The sequence below is a fragment of the Scyliorhinus torazame genome, chromosome 27 (assembly GCF_047496885.1).
Source record: "Scyliorhinus torazame isolate Kashiwa2021f chromosome 27, sScyTor2.1, whole genome shotgun sequence".
NCBI classification, from domain to species: Eukaryota; Metazoa; Chordata; class Chondrichthyes; order Carcharhiniformes; family Scyliorhinidae; genus Scyliorhinus; species Scyliorhinus torazame.
The window spans coordinates 40,432,028-40,459,449 of NC_092733.1; the positions used below are offsets into that span (position 1 = coordinate 40,432,028).

General features: G+C 51.2%; 1 protein-coding gene across 1 annotated transcript in view; it reads left to right on the forward strand.

Annotated features, from left to right (window-relative positions):
* LOC140403263 (EVI5-like protein) overlaps window positions 1–27,422 on the forward strand; it is a 572,353-nt gene that overhangs the window by 322,874 nt on the left and 222,057 nt on the right. Inside the window, exons 11-12 of the mRNA XM_072491040.1 lie at window positions 6,301–6,333; window positions 16,926–17,066. Coding sequence (XP_072347141.1) covers window positions 6,301–6,333; window positions 16,926–17,066 — 174 coding nt within the window. The remainder of the gene's footprint in view (window positions 1–6,300; window positions 6,334–16,925; window positions 17,067–27,422) is intronic.

A 27,422-nucleotide genomic window follows, 5' to 3' on the forward strand; every position in this document is an offset into this window, starting at 1 on the left:
CCTTGGCCAACTTGCCCTCTTACCTGTGTAGTTTTGCTCTGTTGGACTTCACTAAATCCCTTTCCAACTCAACATAAAATTGCATTATGTTATGGTCACTCTTTCCGAGAAGCCCCTTTTACTACAAGGTTATTAATTAACCATTTCTCATTGCACAATGCCAGATATAAAATAGCCTGTCCACTTGATGGTTTCTTGACATCCTGATCTTGAAAACTATCTTGTGTGCGTCCCGTGAACTCACCCTCCGCACAATTGCTGCAGACTTGATTTGCCCAGTCCGTATGAAGCTCCTTCAGACATTTCCCCTTGGTTGCATGGTGGCACAGTGGTTAGCACTGCAGCCATACGGACCCTGATTTGATTCCAGCCTCGGGTGACTGTGTGAAGATGGCACTTTCTCCCCCGTGTGTGCGTGAGTTTCCTCCGGGTGCTCCAGTTTCCTCCCACAGTCCAAAGATGTGCAGGTTAGGCGGATTGGCCGTGATAAATTGCCCCTTAGTGTTCAAGGGTTAGGTGGGGTTCTGGGGATAGGGCGAGGGAGTGGGATTGGTAGGGTGCTCTTTTGGAGGGTCGGTGCAGTCCTGATGGGCTGAGTGGCCTCTTTATGTACGACAGGAATTCTGTGGTCCATGACTCTGTGACACTTCAGCTGCCCCAACCAAAGTAGGGCCTACAGATGTAGAAATCTGAAGCCTGCCCGCTATTCTTGGCGCTTCTCTACATGTCTCTGTAAAAACGATACCTGGAGCCTGTTTTATATGAATGTTTAATACTAAACTGGGAACATGGGTTGTAAGTTCTTTCAAACCTTCAGCTACCTCGCCCTGCCAAATTGTTTTGTGCTCATGGAGCCTTTCGACATGGCAGATGCGGCCGTCTCCATGGAGTCAATTAAGGTTATGATTGCCCCCTCCCCCGCCGAGCCGATGTACACCCTCACCGTGCACATCTCCATCTGGTCATCGCAAGGAGTGATGGACTAGAGCCTTCCTGGTGAATGTTGCTGAGAATGGAACATCTGGCTTCGAGCTCCGTCCCGCTCTAACTAAACCCACTCCCAAAGCTTTTCATTACAAGATTACCGAAAACAATCAGGCTGGAGTCACTCAATCTGGTCAAGGATTCAACAAAACCAGTTCTGTCCAGCTTCAGTAAAATGTAAAGCCGTTTTGTTTTGTGTCTCTTGCTGACAGTTATATTTAAGACGGAGGTAAAAGATCAGAGCCTCTAGACACCTGTGACAACAAAGCGGTTGTCCCCAATACTTCTCTTTGATTCTTGTTAAAGTTACACTGTCTGTCTCTCTGTTTTCCGGAGGCTGTAACATCCACACCACTTCTAGCTTGTGTGTGTGTGCCACATAATACTGTCCTCCAAAATCTGTGGATTAAACCTACTGGAACACCAGGAACTCTCCTGTGTTATAAAATCTTACATTCTAGCGCAAGAATCAATTAGGTGGCATGGTTTTCCTTAGCATGACACGAGTGCCACCAAACTTGTTGGCAGCAGTGACCCAGCAGGAGGAGCTCCTGGTGTTTGGCACACCGTCCCTCTCCACACACAAGCTAGTATGAGGGCAACCCCTGTGGATACCAGAGTTACACCAGGTGAGATTGGGTCATATTTACTGGGCACAAATTCCACCAGTTCTGCCTTGTGGACAGCTTGTAACCAACTTCGAGAAAGGATGAGACGCTGACCGCATTTATTTAACCTTCATCTACCCAAACTGCAGCAATCCTTACACCCCTGACGGTCGGGGCGTGTCTCGTCCTGTCAAATTATTTATTTTTTGGACTGGTTATTTAAATTTAGCTCCAGTCCAGGTGGCACTAACCCGTGTTGTACCCAGACATCCTAAAGGGGTCTAAAGTACGTTGACGGTACAATAATGCAGGATTGCCAAGCCCCTGGAGCTCACCCGGGCAGCTGTGTCGATGTGCCCAGAACTGCTGCTTCACACCGCCAGGGACCCGGGTTCAATTACAAATTCGGGTCACTGTCTGTGTGGAGTCTGCATGTTAGAACGTAGAACATAGAACATTACAACGCAGTACAGGCCCTTCGGCCCTCGATGTTGCGCCGACCTGTGAAACCACTCTAAAGCCCATCTACACTATTCCCTTATCGTCCATATGTCTATCCAATGACCATTTGAATGCCCTTAATGTTGGCGAGTCCACTACTGTTGCAGGCAGGGCATTCCACGCCCTTACTACTCTCTGAGTAAAGAACAGCTACCTCTGACATCTGTCCTATACCTGTCTCCCCTCAATTGAAAGCTATGTCCCCTCGTGCTAGACATCACCATCCGAGGAAAAAGGCTCTCACTGTCCACCCTATCCAATCCTCTGATCATCTTGTATGCCTCAATTACGTCACCTCTTAACCTTCTTTTCTCTAACGAAAACAGCCTCAAGTCCCTCAGCCTTTCCTCATAAGATCTTCCCTCCATACCAGGCAACATTCTGGTAAATCTCCTCTGCACCCTTTCCAATGCTTCCACATCCTTCCTATAATGCGGTGACCAGAATTGCACGCAATACTCTAAATGCGGCCGCACCAGAGTTTTGTACAGCTGCAACATGATCTCATGGCTCCGAAACTCAATCTCTCTACCAATAAAAGCTAACACACCGTACGCCTTTTTTTTTTTTTTTTTTTTTTTTTTTTTTTTTTTTTTTTTTTTAAATAAATTTAGTGTACCCAATTCATTTTTTTCCAATTAAGGGGCAATTTAGCATGTTCAATCCACCTAGCCTGCACATCTTTGGGTTGTGGGGGCGAAACCCACGCAAACACGGGGAGAATGTGCAAACTCCACACGGACAGTGACCCAGAGCCTGGATTGAAACCGTACGCCTTCTTAACAACCCTCCCAACCTGGGTGGCAACTTCCAGGGATCTATATACATGGACACCAAGATCTTTCTGCTCATCCACACTGCCACGAATCTTACCATTAGCCCAGTACTCTGTCTTCCTGTTATTCCTTCCAAAATGAATCACCTCACACTTTTCTGCATTAAACTCCATTTGCCACCTCTCAGCCCAGCGCTGCAGCTTATCTATGTCCCTCTGTAACTTGTAACATCCTTCCGCACTGTCCACAACTCCACCGACTTTAGTGTCATCTGCAAATTTACTCACCCATCCTTCTACGCCCTCCTCCAGGTCATTTATAAAAATGACAAACAGCAGTGGCCCCAAAACAGATCGTTCTCCCCGTGTGTGCGTGGGTTTCCTCCGGGTGCTCCGGTTTCCTCCCACAGTCCAAAGATGTGCAGGTTAGGTGGATTGGTTGTGCTAAATTGCCCCTTAGTGTGCAGGGATGTGCAGCTTAGGTGGGGTTACGGGGATAGGGTGGGGGAGTGGGCTTGGGTAAAGTGCTCTTTCAGAGGGTCGGTGCTGACTCGATGGGCCGAATGGCACCCGAGGGATTCCCTGGACCTTTTTCCAGTCCATGGGACTGACCTCTGCTGCGTTTCTCACTTTGAGCCTGTCCTGGTCCAGTGACTCCAGCTACCTCACCACGTGCGTGCTCTGCAATTGCAAATATCCAGGAGGTTGTGGGAAATTTCTCCTTATTTCGAGGAAGGGAAGTTCGCTATCTTGCCATTGAAAGGCCCCAAGTTGTTTCCTTTTCAGTAAAGAAAGCACGGCTGATGGTTATTTTTGGAAAAGGTATCTTTCCAGATGATCACCTCAGTTATCATAGATTACATAGAATTTGCAGTGCAGAAGGGGGCCATTCGGCCCATCGAGTCTGCACCGGCTCTTGGAAAGAGCACCCTACCCAAGGTCAACACCTCCACCCTATCCCCATAACCCAGTAACCCCACCCAACACTAAGGGCAATTTTGGACACTAAGGGCAATTTATCATGGCCAATCCACCTAACCTGCACATCTTTGGACTGTGGGAGGAAACTGGAGCACCCGGAGGAAACCCACGCACACACGGGGAGGACGTGCAAACTCCGCACAGACAGTGACGCAAGCCGGAATCGAACCTGGGACCCTGGAGCTGTGAAGCAATTGTGCTATCCACAGTGCTACCGTGCTGCCCGAGTTATTCCAGATTTAGATTTTACATATAATAATAATCTTTATTATTGTCACAAGTAGCCTCACATTAACACTGCAATGAAGTTACTGTGAAAAGCCCCCAGTCGCCACATTCCGGCGCCTGTTCGGGTCACAGAGGGAGAATTCAGAATGTCTAATTCACCTAACGGCACACCTTTTGGGACCGTGGGAGGAAACCGGAGCACCCGGAGGAAACCCACGCAGACACGGGGAGAACGTGCAGACTCCGCACAGACAGTGACCCAAGCCGGGAATCGAACCAGGGTCCCTGGCGCTGAGAAGCAACGTGCTAAACAGTGCCACCGTGCTGCCCGACATTCACCTTAGCTTCTTCCATGTAGATTTGATGATGACTCATGGGATAGGCCTTCTCCCCGTCCTGCATTTTGTCACGAGGCACTGGCTCTGCTTTTTGCTGGTGTCACTGCATGTTTTGGGTGTGTGTTGAGAGTGGGGCACATTGCAGAGTGCTAATCATGTCCCACTGCTGTGAGAGCACAAACCCAACCCCCTCCATTCCTCAAACCACATCTTGCACCTTCACGATCCAGTGGATGTTGTGCTCCGAAATGGTGAAAGTTAATTTAACCATCAACCATGAGGTCACTTGGAAGGCGTTAAAGGAACCATGATTTTCTTGTTACCTGGAATTTTTTAGTGAGGAATTGAGGAGTGTTATGGCTCAGGGTTTAGAGAACCCTGAAGTATATCGTGGAGTTCACCTGACCCATAACTTTAAATAGATTTTGATTATGGGGAGCACACGGCCCACTCTACAGGTGTGATGGAACAGAGAGCTAAAGTATGTTTAAACAAAAACAATGTGAATTCCATGAATCCAGTTAACATTTTTAAACACACACAGTAAACATCTTAGCAACTATCAATTCAAATACTCCCCCCCCCCCCCCCCCCCCCCCCCCAAAGAATACAGTACTCTATAAGTAACCCTTAATCTTTCCTAGCAACATCCATAAGACAAATACCTTCTTTACAAAGAACAAAGAAAAGTACAGCACAGGAACAGGCCTTCGGCCCTCCAAGCCCGTGCCGACCTTCTGGTAGTGTGGCGACCAGAATTGAACACTATACTCCAAGTGTGGCCTAACTAAGGTTCTATACAGCTGCAACATGACTTGCCAATTCTTATACTCAATGCCCTGGCCAATGAAGGCAAGCATGCAGTATGCCTTCTTGACTACCTTCTCCACCTGTGTTGCTCCTTTCAGTGACCTGTGGACCTGTACACCTAGATCTCTCTCACTGTCAATACTCTTCACTGTATATTCCCTACCTGTATTAGACCTTCCAAAATGCATCACCTCACATTTGTCCGAATTAAACTCCATCTGCCATCTCTCCGCCCAAGTCTCCAAACAATCTAAATCCTGCTGTATCCTCTGACAGTCCTCATCGCTATCCGCAATTCCACTCACCTTTGTGTCGTCCGCAAACTTACTAATCAGACGAGTTACATTTTCCTCCAAATCATTTATATATACTACAAACAGCAAAGGTCCCAGCACTGATCCCTGCGGAACACCACTGGTCACAGCCCTCCAATCAGAAAAGCAAACACAGAGATCAGTTTTAAATTCTCTACTGAGAGAAGTTAGCACTTTTAAATTAACAAGTGATCTGAAGACTTTCCTTTCATACAGAGAGGAATCAGAATTACACCTTCTTTCTCTGGATGCAGCTCCCAATCAGCGAAACAAAACCAAAACACACCCTGTGGCTGCCAGCCCAAAGCGAAAGTAAAAGCAGACAGACAGCCCAGCTCCACCTACACTCTGACATCACTGCAGCTATTTGATAAACCCCATTTCTTCAAGGTACTCTCACATGACAGGAGGAAGGTGCAGAGAATTCTGTTTCCAGTCCATTTATTTTGGGAATGTGGGGGGCATGCTTTATGTTACTTTGGATCGAGATGACCAACTGTGTGTGGAGCAGTGACCCTCCCTAATGGTCTGCTTAAAAATCGAACCAAGTGATTAGAATTGGTGTATGAAAGACCCCTCCCTTCTCTTCTTCACCCACCCCACCCGCAGACTTTAGAACTGCTTATGGGCTGGCGGTACCTCTGAATTTGTAAATACAGATGGGGGCTGTGTAATATGAGCTTTCTACTGCTGTGTTAGTGGTGTCTTTCTGTGAAACTTTTTCTTTCTTCCTTTTACTGCTTTGTGGATTTCCTCTGTAGGAAAGTGCTGCCTTGGCAGATAGATTGATCCAGGTACGACTTCCCACTTTCTTCCGTAGCCTTTTTAAACTTGCTAACTCCTCCAGAGCAGTGCCGTGTTACGCGTCTCGTCCAGCGAGGTAACCTCCTGTCGCGCGCGCCACCCCGCATGCTGCATGGTTACTGTGGGCGCACTCACTGGAATCCAGGCTTCAGGCCTCGCTCGCGCTGCCAGGCCACCCGGGGTAAGTAAATGTGAAGATTAGTGATACACAGGAATAGCTGCCCGGACCAGACCTGGCCAGTCCATACCGGGGGGGGTGGAGAGAGAGAGGGTGTGGGGGTAGGTGGCATGCCCCTCGATAGGATCACCGTAGCTATGATTTGCAGTACAAACTGGACAGAGGGATTCATGTCTATGTACCCTGTGACCGGCACACTTGGTGCTTTGTGCTTGGAGGTTGCTTACCCGATGAAGAAAGAGGAGCTGACATTTAACACTGGGTGTAAGAGTCTGTACATCTGGGCACAGCAGCTTCCCTGAGGGATGTGTGCCACACGTGTACGTGTGTGTGTATATGTGTCCGTGTACTGTTATTCCATACACTGTAACGCGGGTAAATGTGAGGTGTAGCCGAGTGTATTAAAGCAGCAAGTTTCAACATTCTTGTGTATCACACGTCTGAGCATTTAATCGGCCTCTGTGGATGAAGAGGATTTCATGTGATGTTGCTGGATTTAACCTCACTGGGTGCATGCTGCAGGCTCCTTTAAACCTCCGTAACCAGCGGAATAATACTAATGCTGCGTATCCAAAGCATGCAAAGCAGTTGAAGGGGTATCCTTGGCACACTGGAATACCTTGGGAACTATGCGTATCTGTCCTGACACTGCAAATAGAAATGGCTGAATAACAAGTCCCAATCACGGCATTGTTCCTCTGCTTATTCTAACCAGTGATGTTTAACAGTGTGACGCGGGGATGATGACGTTCTCTGGACCTCGGCTTGATGGTGTTTCACATATTTGTTTTGAAGTTGTACGTGCTGCGCGGCGCTGTGACATGCTGGCTCACGGAATATGTTCCTTGTCACTCGGGCAAGAGGCGCTGCTCGAAGACATTTCTCAGCCCACTTCATCCTAAACCGACCACTTGGAAAAGGAAGGGCTTTGAGCTGTGCCTCCCCCCGTGGTCCTGGGTCAGCAGTGTGCCGAGCTGCCGCTCAGTGCCTCCCCCGTGGTCCTGGGTCAGCAGTGTGCCGAGCTGCCGCTCAGTGCCTCCCCCGTGGTCCTGGGTCAGCAGTGTGCCGAGCTGCCGCTCAGTGCCTCTCCCGTGGTCCTGGGTCAGCAGTGTGCCGAGCTGCCACTCAGTGCCTCCCCCGTGGTCCTGGGTCAGCAGTGTGCCGAGCTGCCGCTCAGTGCCACAGTAAGGTGAACAAGGGACAAAATTGGCCCCCTAACGGTTTGAGAAATATATTTGTGGCAGCCAGTTTGTAAAGGAATACTCGTTTTAATCTTTCATGCACATTTTTGTTGGGGGGTGGGGCAGAGAACATCATAGAGGTTAGCACTGCTGCCTCAAAGCGCCAGGGTCCCAGGTTCGATTCTGGCTTGGGTCACTGTCTGTGCGGAGTCTGCACATCCTCCCCGTGTGTGCGTGGGTTTCCTCCGGGTGCTCCGGTTTCCTTCCACGGTCCAAAGATGTGCAGGTTAGGTGGATTGGCCGTGATAAATTGCCCTTAGTGTCCAAAATTGCCCTTAGTGTTGGGTGGTTGCTGGGTTAGGTGATAGGGTGGGGTGCTCTTTCCAGGATCCGGTGCAGACTCGATGGGCCGAATGGCCTCCTTCTGTACTGTAAATTCTATGATAATCTATGATAATTACCCACTGTCTCCCCCCGTTACCCACTGTCTCCCCCCGTTACCCACTGTCTCCCCCCGTTACCCACTGTCTCCCCCCGTTACCCACTGTCTCCCCCTGTTACCCACTGTCTCCCCCGTTACCCACTGTCTCCCCCGTTACCCACTGTCTCTCCCCGTTACCCACTGTCTCCCCCATTACCCACTGTCTCTCCCCCGTTACCCACTGTCTCTCCCCCGTTACCCACTGTCTCTCCCCCGTTACCCACTGTCTCTCCCCCCGTTACCCACTGTCTCCCCCCGTTACCCACTGTCTCCCCCCCCCGTTACCCACTGTCTCCCCCCGTTACCCACTGTCTCCCCCCGTTACCCACTGTCTCCCCCCGTTACCCACTGTCTCCCCCCGTTACCCACTGTCTCTCCCCGTTTGGTTTGCACTGAGTGCTGAATTTGGTGCATTTGATTGCGATAGTGAGAGTTTGGTGACCGAGGGAGTATAAGGCTTCATTTTTATCTAAAGTTTAGTCTTTCTTTTATTTAGTTAATTAACTTAAAAGTTGCTGTTTGGTTTAGAAGAAGGTGAATTTTCAATAAGCTTTAAACAGGCTTCTACTTGTCGGCACTTGCAGCTGGAGCTTGTTAATTAGTTCATTGGATTAGGCCAGTTTTCAGAGGCTAGATTCACAGTATAAAAGTGATCCCCTACAGTGCAGACTTTGTTTGAACTGAGTGCTGAATTTGGTGCATTTGAGTGCGATAGTGAGAGTTTGGTGACCGAGGGAGTGCTGAATTTGGTGCATTTGAGTGCGATAGTGAGAGTTTGGTGACCGAGGGAGTTAGGTGAGGAGGGAGTAAGGTGCTCCTTTCGTTTGGTTTCCGACATTTCCGCAAAGAGTGCAAAGAGAGCCAGGAGTTTACAGAAAGTGTAGCTGACTGGGAGCAGGGTCGGAGGGCGGAGATCTAGTTAGTCCACAGGGCAGCTATATTCTGTCAGGTAAGAGGGGATGGAGGCTAGGCCAGTTACATGCTCCTCCTGTAGGATGTGGGTGGTGAGGGATACCACCGGTGTCCCCACTGACTATACCTGCGGGAAGTGCACCCAACTTCAGCTCCTCAAAGACCGTGTTAGGGAACTGGAGCTGAAGCTGGATGAACTTCGGATCATCCGGGAGGCAGAGGGGGTGATTGAGAAGAGTTACAAGGAGGTAACCACACCCAAGGTACAGGACAAGAATAGCTGGGTTACAGTCAGGGGGAAAAAAACAAACAGGCAGAAAGTGCAGGGATCCCTCGTGGCCATTCCCCTTCAAAACAAGTATACCGTTTTGGATGCTGTTGGGGGGGGGAGGGATGACCTACCGGGGGAAGGCCCTAGCGGCCAGGTCTCTGGCACTGAGTCTGGCTCTGGAGCTCAGAAGGGAAGGGGGGAGAATAGAAAAGCAATAGTTGTAGGAGATTCAATGGTTAGGGGAATAGATAGGAGATTCTGTGGTCGCGAGCGAGACTCCCGGAAGGTATGTTGCCTCCCGGGTGCCAGGGCCAGGGATGTCTCGGATCGTGTCTTCAGGATCCTTAAGGGGGAGGGGGAGCAGCCAGAAGTCGTGGTGCACATTGGTACCAACGACCTAGGTAGGAAAAGGGGTGTGGAGGTAATAAACAAGTTTAAGGAGTGAGGCTGGAAGTTAAAAGCCAGGACAGACAAAGTTGTCATCTCTGGTTTGTTGCCGGTGCCACGTGATAGCGAGGCAAGGAATAGGGAGAGAGTGCAGTTGAACACGTGGCTGCAGGAATGGTGTAGGAGGGAGGGCTTCAGGTATTTGGATAATTAGAGCGCATTCTGGGGAAGGTGGGACCTGTACAAGCAGGACGGGTTGCATCTGAACCAGAGGGGCACCAATATCCTGGGAGGGAGGTTTTCTAGTACTCTTCGGGAGGGTTTAAACTAATTTGGCAGGGGAATGGGAACCGGATTTGTAGTCCAGCAACTAAGGTAGCCGATATTCAGGACGCCAAAGTATGTAATGAGGCAGTGGGGAAGGGAACACTGACAAAGGAGAGTACTTGCAGGCACGGAGATGGGTTGAAGTGTGTATACTTCAACGCAAGAAGCACCAGGAATAAGGTGGGTGAACTTAAGGCATGGATCGGTACTTGGGACTACGATGTGGTGGCCGTCACGGAAACTTGGATAGAAGAGGGGCAGAAATGGTTGTTGGAGGTCCCTGGTTATAGATGTTTCAATAAGATTAGGGAGGGTGGTAAAAGAGGTGGGGGGGTGGCATTATTAATTAGAGATAGTATAACAGCTGCAGAAAGGCAGTTCGAGGAGTATCACCCTACTGAGGTAGTATGGGTTGAAGTCAGAAATAGGAAAGGAGCAGTCACCTTGTTAGGAGTTTTCTATAGGCCCCCCAATAGTAGCAGAGATGTGGAGGAACAGATTGGGAAACAGATTTTGGAAAGGTGCAGAAGTCATAGGGTAGTAGTCATGGGCGACTTTAACTTCCCAAATATTGAGTGGAAACTCTTTAGATCAAATAGTTTGGATGGGGTGGTGTTTGTGCAGTGTGTCCAGGAAGCTTTTCTAACACAGTATGTAGATTGTCCGACCAGAGGAGGGGCAATATTGGATTTAGTACTGGGTAATGAGCCAGGGCAAGTGATAGATTTGTTAGTGGGGGAGCATTTTGGAGATAGTGACCACAATTCTGTGACTTTCACTTTAGTAATGGAGAGGGATAGGTACAGGGCAAGGTTTACAATTGGGGGAAGGGTAAATACGATGTTGTCAGACAAGAATTGAAGTGCATAAGTTGGGAACATAGGCTGGCAGGGAAGGACACAAGTGAAATGTGGAACTTGTTCAAGGAACAGGTGCTACGTGTCCTTGATATGTATGTCCCTGTCAGGCAGGGAAGAGATGGTCGAGTGAGGGAACCATGGTTGACAAGAGAGGTTGAATGTCTTGTTAAGAGGAAAAAGGTGACTTATGTTAGGCTGAGGAAACAAGGTTCAGACAGGGCATTTGAGGGATACAAGATAGCCAGGAGGGAACTGAAGAAAGGGATTAGGAGAGCTAAGAGAGGGCATGAACAATCTTTGGCGGGTAGGATCAAGGAAAACCCCAAGGCCTTTTACACATATGTGAGAAATATGAGAATGACTAGAGCAAGGGTAGGTCCGATCAAGGATAGTAGCGGGAGATTGTGTATTGAGTCTGAAGAGATAGGAGAGGTCTTGAATGAGTACTTTTCTTCTCTATTTACAAATGAGAGGGGCGATATTGTTGGAGAGGACAGTGTGAAACAGATTGGTAAGCTCGAGGAAATACTTGTTAGGAAGGAAGATGTGTTGGGCATTTTGAAAAACTTGAGGATAGACAAGTCCCCCGGGCCTGACGGGATATATCCAAGGATTCTATGGGAAGCAAGAGATGAAATTGCAGAGCCGTTGGCAATAATCTTTTCGTCCTCACTGTCAACAGGGGTGGTACCAGGGGATTGGAGAGTGGCGAATGTCGTGCCCCTGTTCAAAAAAGGGACTAGGGATAACCCTGGGAATTACAGGCCAGTTAGTCTTACTTCGGTGGTAGGCAAAGTAATGGAAAGGGTACTGAAGGATAGGATTTCTGAGCATCTGGAAAGACACTGCTTGATTAGGGAGAATCAGCACGGATTTGTGAGGGGTAGGTCTTGCCTTACAAATCTTATTGAATTCTTTGAGGAGGTGACCAAGCATGTGGATGAAGGTAAAGCAGTGGATGTAGTGTACATGGATTTTAGTAAGGCATTTGATAAAGTTCCCCATGGTAGGCTTATGCAGAAAGTAAGGAGGCATGGGATAGTGGGAAATTTGGCCAGTTGGATAACGAACTGGCTAACCGATGGAAGTCAGAGAGTGGTGGTGGATGGCAAATATTCAGCCTGGATCCCAGTTACCAGTGGCGTACTGCAGGGATCAGTTCTGGGTCCTCTGCTGTTTGTGATTTTCATTAATGACTTGGATGAGGGAGTTGAAGGGTGGGTCAGTAAATTTGCAGATGATACGATGATTGGTGGAGTTGTGGATAGTAAGGAGGGCTGTTGTCGGCTGCAAAGAGACATAGATAGGATGCAGAGCTGGGCTGAGAAGTGGCAGATGGAGTTTAACCCTGAAAAGTGTGAGGTTGTCCATTTTGGAAGGACAAATATGAATGCGGAATACAGGGTTAACGGTAGAGTTCTTGGCAATGTGGAGGAGCAGAGAGATCTTGGGGTCTATGTTCATACATCTTTGAAAGTTGCCACTCAAGTGGATAGAGCTGTGAAGAAGGCCTATGGTGTGCTCGCGTTCATTAACAGAGGGATTGAATTTAAGAGCAGTGAGGCGATGATGCAGCTGTACAAAACTTTGGTAAGGCCACATTTGGAGTACTGTGTACAGTTCTGGTCGCCTCATTTTAGGAAGGATGTGGAAGCTTTGGAAAAGGTGCAAAGAAGATTTACCAGGATATTGCCTGGAATGGAGAGTAGGTCTTACGAGGAAAGGTTGAGGGTGCTAGGCCTTTTCTCATTACAACGGAGAAGGATGAGGGGCGACTTAATAGAGGTTTATAAGATGATCAAGGAATAGATAGAGTAGACAGTCAGACTTTTTCCCCGGGTGGAATAAACCATTACAATGGGACATAAATTTAAGGTGAAAGCTGGAAGATATCGGAGGGATATCAGAGGTATGTTCTTTACCCATAGAGTAGTTGGGGCATGGAATGCACTGCCTGTGGAAGTAGTTGAGTCGGAAACATTAGGGACCTCCAAGCAGCTATTGGATAGGTACATGGATTACGGTAAAATGATATAGTGTAGATTTATTTGTTCTCAAGGGCAGCATGGTAGCATTGTGGATAGCACAATTGCTTCACAGCTCCAGGGTCCCAGGTTCGATTCCGGCTTGGGTCACTGTCTGTGCGGAGTCTGCACATCCTCCCCGTGTCTGCGTGGGTTTCCTCCGGGTGCTCCGGTTTCCTCCCACAGTCCAAAGATGTGCGGGTTTGGTGAATTGGCCAATGATAAATTGCCCTTAATGTCCAAATTGCCCTTGGTGTTGGGTGGAGGTGTTGAGTTTGGGTAGGGTGCTCTTTCCAAGAGCCGGTGCAGACTCAAAGGTCCGAATGGCCTCCTTCTGCACTGTAAATTCAATGATAATCTATGATTAATCTAGGACAAAGGTTCGGCACAACATCGTGGGCCGAAGGGCCTGTTCTGTGCTGTATTTTCTATGTTCTATGTTCTATGTTACCCACTGTCTCCCCCCGTTACCCACTGTCTCCCCCCGTTACCCACTGTCTCCCCCCGTTACCCACTGTCTCCCCCCGTTACCCACTGTCTCCCCCCGTTACCCACTGTCTCCCCCCGTTACCCACTGTCTCCCCCCGTTACCCACTGTCTCCCCCCGTTACCCACTGTCTCCCCCATTACCCACTGTCTCCCCCCGTTCCCCACTGTCTCCCCCACGTTACCCACTGTCTCCCCCCGTTACCCACTGTCTCCCCCCGTTACCCACTGTCTCCCCCCGTTACCCACTGTCTCCCCCCGTTACCCACTGTCTCCCCCCGTTACCCACTGTCTCCCCCGTTACCCACTGTCTTCCCCCGTTGCCCACTGTCTCCCCCCGTTACCCACTGTCTCCCCCCGTTCCCCACTGTCTCCCCCACGTTATCCACTGTCTCCCCCCGTTACCCACTGTCTCCCCCCTGTTACCCACTGTCTCCACACGTTACCCACTGTCTCCCCCCCGTTACCCACTGTCTCCCCCCCGTTACCCACTGTCTCCCCCACGTTATCCACTGTCTCCCCCCGTTACCCACTGTCTCCCCCCTGTTACCCACTGTCTCCCCCCTGTTACCCACTGTCTCCACACGTTACCCACTGTCTCCCCCCGTTACCCACTGTCTCCCCCACGTTACCCACTGTCTCCCCCGTTTCCCACTGTCTCCCCCCATTACCCACTGTCTCCCCCCGTTACCCGCTGTCTCCCCGTTACCCGCTGTCTCCCCGTTACCCGCTGTCTCCCCGTTACCCGCTGTCTCGCCCCGTTACCCGCTGTCTCGCCCCGTTACCCGCTGTCTCGCCCCGTTACCCGCTGTCTCGCCCCGTTACCCGCTGTCTCCCCCCGTTACCCGCTGTCTCCCCGTTACCCGCTGTCTCCCCGTTACCCGCTGTCTCCCCGTTACCCGCTGTCTCCCCCGTTACCCGCTGTCTCCCCCGTTACCCGCTGTCTCCCCCGTTACCCGCTGTCTCCCCCGTTACCCGCTGTCTCCCCCGTTACCCACTGTCTTACTGTCTCCCCCGTTACCCACTATCTCCCCCGTTACCCACTGTCTCCCCCGTTACCCACTGTCTCCCCCGTTACCCACTGTCTCCCCCGTTACCCACTGTCTCCCCCGTTACCCACTGTCTCCCCCGTTACCCACTGTCTCCCCCGTTACCCACTGTCTCCCCCGTTACCCACTGTCTCCCCCGTTACCCACTGTCTCCCCCGTTACCCACTGTCTCCCCCGTTACCCACTGTCTCCCCCACGTTACCCACTGTCTCCCCCGTTACCCACTGTCTCCCCCGTTACCCACTGTCTCCCCCGTTACCCACTGTCTCCCCCGTTACCCACTGTCTCCCCCACGTTACCCACTGTCTCCCCCCGTTACCCGCTGTCTCCCCCCGTTACCCATTGTCTCCCCCACGTTACCCACTGTCTCCCCCGTTACCCACTGTCTCCCCCCGTTACCCACTGTCTCCCCCCCGTTACCCACTGTCTCCCCCCCGTTACCCATTGTCTCCCCCATTACCCACTGTCTCCCCCGTTACCCACTGTCTCCCCCACGTTACCCACTGTCTCCCCCACGTTACCCACTGTCTCCCCCACGTTACCCACTGTCTCTCCCCCGTTACCCACTGTCTCCCCCCCGTTACCCTCTGTCTCCCCCATTACCCACTGTCTCCCCCCGTTACCCGCTGTCTCCCCCGTTACCCGCTGTCTCCCCCATTACCCACTGTCTCCCCCCGTTACCCACTCTCCCCCCTCCCCCGGGGTTGAATGCCCTGTTGACGAGCTGAGGTCAGCAGATCTCCGTGGTTTCCAGCGCAAAGCTCCATGCGCATGGATTAGAGTTTCCCATCTCCGCCTCATTCGGGCAGGCCGCTAACCTTTGGTTCACAGCTGATTTCCACGTCCAGCCGACGTGCTTTTGGCTTTCTTCCTGGTTCTGTGTCTCGTCCTGTCGGGATAGATTGGGCTTAGTTATCTGAGGCGTGCCGTGTTTCTGACGTTGCTGTGACCTCTGTCCAGGAGATCGAGCAGCGGGAGCGTGTGGGTGGGCGTGTGTCCGTGCCCTATCCGGGGACGGGGCAGGACGAGGATGAGCAGCTGTCTGTGCTCAGCCCCTCTGCTCTCCAGGCAAAGGGACTGCTGTTGATGGGAGCAGCTCTTGTTTGGCTGAGAAATGGGGTGTGCTGTGGCTGGGGAGCAGAGCAGACATTTAGTGTATGTGGGGAAGGAGGGTCAGTCAGGTTGCTGGTGGGGGTGGTGGGTTCCTGCCCACTCTGAGGGGGCCCTCCAGCATTTTGGTTGTTGGAAGTTAGATCTTCAGTTGAGTGTTCACTGATGAGAGGCCAGGTGAGTGTTGTGCCGAGCTGCGGGTCGCTGCTCATGATACTTGGTCTGTTTGACAAGTCCTTCTGCTGCGTGGCATGGGAAATGTGTGCGTTATCGCAGGGTTCATTTTCACTTCTATTGCCGACTAGTCCACGTCCTCTGGCTTAGTTTTGAGCCAGGGCTGTGGGTCTACCTCTCGGCTCCACTTCACAGGAGCTGCAGTTACTCATTTCCCGTCATCTGCCGGCATTTCCATAGTCTGCCGGACTTCACATCTGTTTCTCTGCCCTCCTGCCCCAAAATATACAGGCACGGTGTCCCGAATTTCAAGTGAATTGTCCTTGCGCCCGTCCCTTCGATCTCCATCACCTCCGCACCACCATTTCCCCTCCACCCTTCCCGTGGGTTCAGCTGCTTGTGAGTTTTGTCAAATGTTCATTTTGATTTGGCTTCCGTGCGATCTGTCTTCACGCTGAGTGCCCCTTGCATGCCCCAGAGCCTGTTCAGTCCCCTTGTTGGGCCACTGTTTATCCCTCTACGATGGGTTGTCGGACAGTTGCTGTTCCTGGTGATGTGTTCTCACACTGTGCCTATACCCGGGGCTCTAAACCGAACCGACTCTAGAACCTTCTGCCCTGCGCCTGTCCCTGAAGTGTCAGATTCTTTCAGTACTGTCACTGCCATTCCGTTTACTATTTTCCCATTCTTTTCTGTCTTCCTCATTCCTGAAGGTGCGGACCCCGTCCTTGGGAATAATCCCTGCTGGCTGTCTTCCGCTTCTTTTGTCTGGTGCATCTGATGGTGAAAGACGGCAGGCTGTTGGACAATGCGCCGGTTCACAACTTAGCCCTTCCGCTCTATCCCCACACTCCGTAAGGCTGTCCTGCAGACGGTGTAGCTGAGATTGGCCAACTTACCACAGATCTGAGGCCTTCCCCTCTCTCTGTTGTGGGTCCTCCACTAGCTCGATAACTTTACTGTCCCATTTGGCAACTCTGTTTTTGTTCAAAGGAGCTAATGAACTGGAAGAACCTTCCAAAGAGAGCAAGCCTATTTCTTTTCCGAGGTGAATTCAGAGGTAAAGGAATTTGGTCTCTGTGAGAGAGTTGGAAGCCCATCCTTGTCACTAACCTTTCTCTCCTTCATGGCTCTCTCTCCAGGGGCAAGTAACCAGGGCGCAGGAAGCTGAAGAGAACTACGTCATCAAGCGAGAGCTGGCTGTGGCCAAGCAGCAGTTCAGCACGACCAGTGAGAAACTGGAGCAAGCGCAGAGCACCATTCAGGAACTGCAGGAGCTCCGGGTAAGGAAAGGCAGGTGTGGGATTCGCTGCATTCACTGCAGGCTAGGTGGGCTTACAGGCAACAAGCACTCGGTGTAATCTGGCTTCTCTATGCCCATCCCTCGCTTGACTTGGCGTCCGCAATGGTTAAGACCATATGTAAACGTTGCTATTATACTGAGCTGAGCTGAATCTCCATCCACTGGCGGCTTGTTTGCGGGTTCCTGTCCACCGCCCCCCACCACCTGGACAGCTCGATCACCCCCGCGACGTTTCTGCCCTGCCTCGTGAGGAGAGAAAGGAATGCAGCGCCTGGTCCCGCGTGTCATGTGGAAGATGCCTCGAGCAACGGGGGGAAAGATCTGGGAATAGGCCACCTTCATGCAGGGGCTCAAATACCACGTTTTAAAAGGGGCTGCTTAAGTATTTCTCAGGAAGAGCGTTCTCCATTCTGCCCTTCGCTGAATTTACAGGGCAGAAGGAGGCCATTCAGCCCATCGAGTCTGCACCCTACTTAAACCCACGCCTCCACCCTATCCCCGTAACCCAGCAACTCCACCTAACCTATTGGACACTAAGGGGCAATTTAGCAAATGTGCAGACTTCGCACAGACAGTGACCCAGCGGGGAATCGAACCCGGGTCCCTGCCGCTCTGAGGTATCAGTGCTAACCACTGTGCCGCCTCTACGCCCCTGATACTCAAACCCTGTGAAACAAAGGTGTGTTTGCCTCCTGCGGCGTGTGGTCACTGGCCTAATATGAACAACTCTCAGATTGAATAAATGTGGGATTATTGGCCCAATTCCATAATGATAAACCAGTGGATCCCAGTGGCGTTAATCTCTTGTGCTGACAGTTTTCCTCGGGTTGACACATTCTGACTGGTGTTTTGCGATACTTCCTGCGACGATAGCGTGTTGCCTTGCAGATAATGAAAACAGTTTCTACTCAGCAACCATAAAACCGTTGAATCAGCATTCGGAGCAGAATCACACTTGTGCAATTGCCTTGAATCTCAATGTCCCCCTGGCACCTGAACTGGCTGCTACCTGCTGCCCTGTATATTTTGATCAAGCGGAGCTTGGTGTGTGACACGAACCAGCTCCTCACACAGTGAGACCTGAAGCAGCAAAGTGACGACCTGAAACAAGCAAGTCGACACGTGCCAACGGAACAGTATTCAGCAGGGTGCGATGCACAGGTGGCCCCTGTCGGACGGTTTAACTGTGCACCCGTGCGCTCACGGTGGGAGCAAAACAACCTCCATTTCGTTCAAGCAGGTGCTGCGTTTCTTCCAACTGCTTGGCAGCACCTGCAGCGTGAGATTTGGCAGCTCCACTGCAGGCAGAGGTTAAATGGGTCAGGCAGCGCAGGCTGCTGTTGTGGTCACACAGTTCTGTCTTCCATAGGTCTCTTGAGTGTGGAGCAGTGTGAGTCCTTTGCAGATTCCCAAATTCTGCCTCATCGCAGCCAACGGTTCCCTTCTCAAAATGTTTTTAGAAAGGGCTATTAATAAGAGGTGCACTTTACTCCATGGAATAATCTAAAAGCCACCCGTTTGATGCATCTTTGCTATTGCAATGAGCTGGGAGAGTTTAACCTCCCCGTTGCTCTTTTAACTGTTAAACTGACACTGACTCATTAAATATTCGGAGTTGGGGTGGAAGACTTTTCTTTTCCTACAATCGTAGAACCCCGACATTGCTGCAGGAGGCCATTCGGCCCATCGAGTCTGCATCGACCCTCCGAAAGAGTGCCCTATCCCCGTTAACCCCACCTAACCTGCACAGCTTCAGACTGTGGGAGGAAACCGGAGGAAACCCACACAGACACGGGGAGAACGTGCAGACTCTGCACAGACAGTGACCCAAGCCGGGAATCGAACCCGGGGACCCTGGCGCTGGGAGGCAGCCGTGCTAACCACTGTGCCGCCGAGCCGCTGACTGGTTGTCTTGCTCCCCTCTCCCTCAGTAACCTGCCTGTACAGTTTGGAGTCCCGAGAGCTGATATTGTAAATCTACCCCTGCAGCAGCCAGGTTGTTGGTGTAATGTCATATCTCCTCCTGATGCTGTAGTGCAGAATGGAAAGGAGAGTAAGGAGCTATTTTTGTTACTCTCTTTTTTCTGCAATGACCTCCTCCTTGTCAGACTGGAATATTGCGAAAGACAAAGTGTAAATTGTTGGCTGTGGTGCAGGAATGGGTTTACAGGTTGTAGTTTTGACATCCACTCCGCACAGGAAAACTCAAGAACTTCCCAGTGTGTTTATCTGAACCCCTTCCTTTAAATGAGGTGGAACTGTTTTCGGGACGAGAGGCAAGTTTAATTAATCAGTAAGCATTAGACTCACTACGTCATTTTGTTTTTTTGAGGTGTGTAGTTTGACCTTGATTTTAGTGGTGAAGCAATCAGTTGCGAAATCTCGCATTTGGGGTTCAGTTGGACGAAAGCCACCGTTCCAGATGTTTAGCATTAAAACGTAGAAGACGGATTTTAAATGTCGTACATTTAGCTTGGCACCAGTCAGTCAAAGGCTAAACTCGGGTTTGACTCTTCCTTGTCAGCTGACTGCACTACATCTTTGAGTAGCGTTTTGAGATTTAATTTGTATGTCTTCCCTTAATATTACGTTGGCAGTAGATTGGAGTTTTTAAAAATGTGAAATCTAAATTTGACTGGATTCAGTTCGTCCTTGGCTCTAATTCTAGGCGTGGGGTCAGTGTCCCGGGGTTTTGGTGGTGACTTGTCAGTGATAGATGAAATATTTAACCTCAGGCAGGAAATCTTTACCTGCCATTAAGAAGGTCAGGTATAGAACTTGTCTGCTCATTTTCCTTAATTCTGAGAATTGTTTTTGAAACAACAATTTATACTTCAGGAGAGGAGAGTGCCGATTGGTTGGCAAGTGGCCTCTGTTCTTTGCCGTCAGGAAGGACATGTACACACGTTGCGCCTGTTTCAATCAAACAAAATAGGCAGGTAGTCATTCACCTGTTCATTTCCCCCGGGCAGCGGCTTGACCGGTCCGAGTCAACTTGCCGGGTTTGAGTTGAAACAAAGACTTGTCAGTCATCAGTTGACTGCTGTATTCTCCATGGCTCCGTCTCGAACAATCAAAGCCCACTGGCTATACAGCATGCTCTTCTCATGAAGTGTAAATTGTTGTTTCCTTTGTGACTGCACCAATGGGTGCAAGATAAAAAACTTTAACTTATCCTTTTTCTGCTATGTATATATATATATATATATATATTTTGATATCAAAAGATAAACTTCCATCTCAAATTGTATTTTCTCATCTGCTTTTGTTATCTTTATTAAATTGGGGCTGAATGAGAACAAAGAAATGTACAGCATAGGAACAGGCCCTTCGGCCCTCCAAGCCCGTGCTGACCATGCTGCCCGACTAAACTACAATCTTCTACACTTCCTGGGTCCGTATCCCTCTATTCCCATCCTATTCATGTATTTGTCAAGATGCCCCTTAAATGTCACTATCGTCCCTGCTTCCACCACCTCCTCCGGTAGTGAGTCCCAGGCACCCACTACCCTCTGCGTAAAAAACTTGCCTCGTACATCTACTCTAAACCTTGCCCCTCTCACCTTAAACCTATGCCCCCAAGTAATTGACCCCTCTACCCCGGGGAAAAGCCTCTGACTATCCACTCTGTCTATGCCCCTCATAATTTTGTAGACCTCTATCAGGTCTCCCCTCAACCTCCTTCGTTCCAGTGAGAACAAACCGAGTTTATTCAACCGCTCCTCATAGCTAATGCGCTCCATACCAGGCAACATTATGGTAAATCTCTTCTGCACCCTCTCTAAAGCCTCCACATCCTTCTGGTAGTGTGGCGACCAGAATTGAACACTGTACTCCAAGTGTGGTCCCTTACCTGGACTGAGGAGGACTTGCTGTGTCAGATGGTGTTAATCACACTGAATACATTTCCAATCTGCACTCTGGCCTCCTCAATTAGCAGCAACAAAAATTCATTCTTTTGCGCCCGTGTTTATTAAAAGATTGAAGCATTAGGCGGAGACGATGAAAATTGGATGAACTGGGTGCTTCAAATTGGGCAGCACAGTGGCTAGCACTGTGGCTTCACAGCTCCAGGGTCCCGGGTTCGATTCCCCACTGGGTCATTGTCTGTGCGGAGTCTGCACGTTCTCCCCGTGTCTGCGTGGGTTTCCTCCGGGTGCTCCGGTTTCCTCCCACAGTCCAAAGACTGGTTAGGTGGATTGGCCGTGATAAATTGCCATTCGTGTCCAAAATTGCTCTAAGTGTTGGGTGGGGTTACTGGGTTATGGGGATGGGGTGGAGGTGTTGACCTTCGGTAGGGTGCTCTTTCCAAGAGCCGGTGCAGACTCGATGGGCCGAATGGCCTCCTTCTGCACTGCAAATTCTATGTTAATCTTTCTCTTTCCTCGTTTTTGCGTTCATCAGCTTTGCGAATGGCAGGGTGGTTCTGGTGTTGGGGGTGGTTCTGAGCCCCGCGGTCAACAAACAGCCGGCCGAAAATCCCTGGGATTTGTGCTCCCGTTTGGAATGTTGAATATATGGGGCACAGGAATGTAAGAGACGGAAGCAGGAGGACACCGTACAGCCCTCGAGTCTGTTCTGCCATTCAGGGTGATCTCGGCTTTCATCCCCACTGTCCCGCCCATAGAACATAGAACAATACAGCGCAGTACAGGCCCTTCGGCCCACGATGTTGCACCGAAACAAAAGCCATCTAACCTACACTATGCCATTATCATCCATATGTTTATCCAATAAACTTTTAAATGCCCTCAATGTTGGCGAGTTCACTACTGTAGCAGGTAGGGCATTCCACGACCTCACCACTCTTTGTGTAAAGAACCTACCTCTGACCTCTGTCGTATATCTATTACCCCTCAGTTTAAAGTTATGTCCCCTCGTGCCAGCCATATCCATCCGCGGGAGAAGGCTCTCACTGTCCACCCTATCCAACCCCCTGATCATTTTGTATGCCTCTATTAAGTCTCCTCTTAACCTTCTTCTCTCCAACGAAAACAACCTCAAGTCCATCAGCCTTTCCTCATAAGATTTTCCCTCCATACCAGGCAACATCCTGGTAAATCTCCTCTGCACCCGCTCCAAAGCCTCCACGTCCTTCCTATAATGCGGTGACCAGAACTGTACGCAATACTCCAAATGCGGCCGTACCAGAGTTCTGTACAGCTGCAACATGACCTCCCGACTCCGGAACTCAATCCCTCTACCAATAAAGGCCAACACTCCATAGGCCTTCTTCACCACCCTATCAACCTGGGTGGCAACTTTCAGGGATCTATGTACATGGACACCTAGATCCCTCTGCTCATCCACACTTCCAAGAACTTTACCATTAGCCAAATATTCCGCATTCCTGTTATTCCTTCCAAAGTGAATCACCTCACACTTCTCTACATTAAACTCCATTTGCCACCTCTCAGCCCAGCTCTGCAGCTTATCTATATCCCTCTGTAACCTGCTACTTCCTTCCACACTATCGACAACACCACCGACTTTAGTATCGTCTGCAAATTTACTCACCCACCCTTCTGCGCCTTCCTCTAGGTCATTGATAAAAATGACAAACAGCAACGGCCCCAGAACAGATCCTTGTGGTACTCCACTTGTGACTGAGCTCCATTCTGAACATTTCCCATCAACCACCACCCTCTGTCTTCTTTCAGCTAGCCAATTTCTGATCCACATCTCTAAATCACCCTCAATCCCCAGCCTCCGTATTTTCTGCAATAGCCTACCGTGGGGAACCTTATCAAACGCTTTGCTGAAATCCATATATACCACATCAACTGCTCTACCCTCGTCTACCTGTTCAGTCGCCCACTCCCCATTTCCCTTAATTCCCTGTCTCCCCCAGCATGAATTCACCGATGGAGAATCCACCACCCTGTGAGGCGGAGAATTCCTAAAGATTCACAACCCGTTGGGTGAAGGGATTTCTCCTCAACTCAGTCCTGAATGATTGACACCTAATCCCGAGGCTGAGTTTTATGTTCCACCTTCCCCAAGCAAGGGAGAGCACCCTCTCGACCTCCCCTGTCCCGCTCCTTTAGATTCTTATATCTTCCAGTGAAATTGCCCCTCACTCTCTCTTTTCAATCGCAGAAAATAGAGGCCCAGTTTACTCAACCCCTCTGTTAGAACATACAGTGCAGAAGGAGGCCATTCGGCCCATCGAGTCTGCACCGACCCACTTAAGCCCTCACTTCCACCCTATCCCCGTAACCCAGTAACCCCTCCTAACCTTCTTGGTCATTAAGGGCAATTTATCATGGCCAATTCACCTAGCCTGCACGTCTTTGGACTGTGGGAGGAAACCGGAGCACCCGGAGGAAACCCACGCAGACACGGGGAGAACATGCAGACTCTGCACAGACAGTGACCCAAGCCGGAATCGAACCTGGGACCCTGGCGCTTTGAAGCTAACCACTGTGCTACCGTGCTGCCCCATCTGAGGGCAGCCCTCTAATCCCAGGGGCCAATCTAATGACCCTTCGCTGTACCTTCTCTAAGGGAAGAATATGCTGACTTAATAGGGAGGGATATCAGTGAAAACTACAATGGAGATTCATTTTGGATGGATGAATTATTTAAGACTGGTCAGGTGGCCTGCCCAATCCATAACTATTGAGTTGCAGTTGTTTCCTGAACTTCATGCGAGTTACTGCAATTTTAAAAATTAATTTGCGGGATGTGGGCATCGTTGGTCAGGCCGGCATTTATTGCCCAGCCCTAATTGCCCTTCAGAAGGTGGGGGTAAGTTGCCTTCTTGAACCGCTGCAGTCCACATGTTGTAGGTACACCCACAGTGCTGTTAGGGAGGGAGTTCCAGTATTTGGATCCAATGACAGTGAAGGAATGGAGATATATTTCCAAGTCGGGATGGTGAGGAGAACTTCCAGGTGGTGGGGTTCCCAGGTATCTGCTTCTCTTGTCCATCTAGATGGTAGCGGCCTTGGGTTTGGAAGGTGCTGCCTAAGTTAAGTTACTGCCGTGCATCTTGTAGATGGTACACACGGCTGCCACTGTTGATCGGTGGAGGGACACTCCAGGTGCGGTCTTCCCAATGCCTTGTATAGTTGCAACAACACTCCCTTCATACTCAATTCCTTTTGCTATAAATGCCAACATTCCATTCGCTTTCATTATTATTTCATTACCTGCTGTACCTCTAACAGGACTAGACAGGGAAGGTGTTCCCGATGGTGGGTGTGTCCAGAACCAGGGGTTGAGGATTCGGGTAAACCATTTCGGACAGAGATAAGGAGACATTTCTTCACACAGAGTGGTGAGCCTGTGGAATTCATTCCCACACGAAGTAGTTGCTGCTAAAACTTTGAATATCTTCAGGAGGCGGCTGGATATCGCACTTGGGAAGAATGGGATCAAAGGCTATGGGGAGAAAGCAGGATTAGGCTATTGAGTTGGATGATCAGCCATGATGGTGATGAATGGCGGAGCAGGCTCGAAGGGCCAAAAGGCCTCCTCCTGATCCTATCTTCTATGTATCTGCTGTACCTGCATGTTTGTTTTCTGTGACTGATGTACGAGGATACCCAGATCCCTCTGCATCGAAGCTCCCCGAAAGCTCACTCCAATTAGACAAGAAGCTGCCTTTCAACATCTCCGACCAAAATCCATGACCTCACACTTATCCACGTTAAACTCCATCTGCCACATTTTGGCCCACTCTCCATTAGTAAGGTTCTTATTTCCTCATTGCAACTTACTGTCCCACCTATTTTGTGTGATCTGTGGATTTGGCTACAGAACCTTCTATTCCTGTATCCATGTCGTTAATATAGATTGTAAATAGCTGGGGCCCAAGGACCGAACCTTGTGCCCCCCCCCCACTGGCTACATCTTGCCATCCAGAAAAAGAACCATTTATCCCAAATCTGTCTGCTGTCCATCAGCCAGTCTTCTATACAAGCTAATAAATTACCCCTAATCCCACGTGACCTCACCTCGTTAATTAAACCTTCTGTGCATCAGAAACATAGAAAATAGGAGCAGGAGGAGGCCATTCGGCCCCTCGAGCCTGTTCCACCATCATTTTGATCGTGGCTGATCACCCAACTCAATAGCCTAATCCCGCTTCCCCCCCGTGTCCTTTGATCCCCTTCGGCATCAGAGCGATATCGAGCTGCTTCTTGAAAACATCCAATGTTTGGGCTGCTTTCTGTGGTAGAAAATTCCAGAGGCCCACCACTCTCTTTGTGCAGGAATTTCTCCTCCTATCAGCCCTAATTAGTTTACCTTGTATCTTTGCCCCCTGGTTCTGGACCCCCCGCCATGGGGAACATCCTTCCTGCATCTACCCTGTCCAGTCCTGTTGGAATTTCATAGGTTTCTATGAGATCCCCCCCTCATTCTTTCAAACTCCAGCGAATACAATGCTAACCGACTCCATCTCTCCGTGTACGTCAGTGCCTCCTTCCCAGGAATCTTTCTTTCCAAACACTGAGCCAATGGCTCCATCTCTAAAACACTCTGATCTCTTGCCTGCTCTGCCTGTGACTGTGAAACCTGTACTCCAAATTGTCTCTTTTCGTTTTACATCTCAAACGTTGGGTGGGATTCACTGACCCCGGGCCAGGTTGGGGAATCGCCGGCGGGGGGATTCACCGACCCCGGGCCAGGTTGGAGAATCGCCGGCGGGGGGATTCACCGACCCCGGGCCAGGTTGGAGAATCGCCGGCGGGGGGATTCACCGACCCCGGGCCAGGTTGGGGAATCGCCGGCGGGGGGATTCACCGACCCCGGGCCAGGTTGGAGAATCGCCGGCGGGGGGATTCACCGACCCCGGGCCAGGTTGGGGAATCGCCGGCGGGGGGATTCACCGACCCCGGGCCAGGTTGGAGAATCGCCGGCGGGGGGATTCACCGACCCCGGGCCAGGTTGGGGAATCGCCGGCGGGGGTTCACTGACCCCGGGCCGGGCTGGAGAATCGCCGGCGGGGGGGATTCACCGACCCCGGGCCCGGTTTGGGGAATCGCCGGCGGGGGGGGGAGGGGGGGGGGGATTCACCGACCCCGGGCTGGGCTGGAGAATCGCCGGCGGGGGGGGGGGATTCACCGACCCCGGGCTGGGCTGGAGAATCGCCGGCGGGGGGGGGGGGATTCACCGACCCCGGGCCGGGCTGGAGAATCGCCGGCGGGGGGATTCACCGACCCCGGGCCAGGTTGGGGAATCGCCGGCGGGGGTTCACTGACCCCGGGCCGGGCTGGAGAATCGCCGGCGGGGGGATTCACCGACCCCGGGCCGGGCTGGAGAATCGCCGGCGGGGGGGGATTCACCGACCCCGGGCCGGGCTGGAGAATCGCCGGCAGGGGGGATTCACGAGACGCCGGTCCACTAATTCTCCAGTGACCGAAGAATTGGCGTCAGCGTGGCGCCAGTCGCTCTACGTAGCTGCCCTGGCGATTCTCGCGCCTGATGGGCCGAGTCCCGCCGGCACCTTTCTCGTGTGGTCCTACCCGGCGGGACCTCTGCGGACCCTGCGGGGAGCCCCGGGGGGCGGCCTGTTGCCGGGGGGGGGGGGGGAGAATCCGACCCTGGTAGGAGGGACCTCCACCGTGACCTGGCCCGCGATCGGCCGGCTGGCTTCTGGTGGGGGCCTATTTTCCTCCGCGCCGGGCCCCTGTAGCTCTCTGTCATGTTGCTTCGAGGCCGGCGCGGAGAAGGCAACTAGCGCACATACGCGAGTTTGCGCCGGTCGTATCGTGCATACGCAGATTCGCGCAGGCCGCAGCGCGCACGTGCACCTGTTTGACGCCGGTATCGGCAGATGGAGCTGCACGAGTCGCTCCAGTGCCGTGCTGACCCCATGTCGGGCGCAGGATCGCTGCTCCTGGGGGCCTGTTGACGCCGTCGTAAAACAACGGCATTTACGACGGCGTCAACACTTAGCCTCAGGATCAGAGAATCCCGCCCGTTATGCTTGACTGTGTTGGGCTCGATGTACCAGCTCTGTGTCCGTTGATCTAGGCTGCCTGGGGCGGCTTGGCTCTGCGTACCTGCACCTCGCATTGTATCACCTTTAAGAGCGGCTGTGGTTGTTGTTCATGGCAGTGATTGCAAAACGATTTGCGAATTGCTTCACAATTGCCGCGATGTGTAGCCTTTTCATTCGCTCATACTTGATAAGGAGCCTGGCGTTCACCTTCTTGACCAGTTCATGCCCACCGAGGTCCCACACAACTGCTGGAACTGAGCAGCTGGCCTCTTTTGAAGGTATTGGCCAACCATCACTCTGGGAGAAGCCCTGTAGAATTAGAGAAAAGTTACAGCAGAGAAGGAGGCCATTCGGCCCACCTTGTCCCTGCCAGCCCGAGGACAC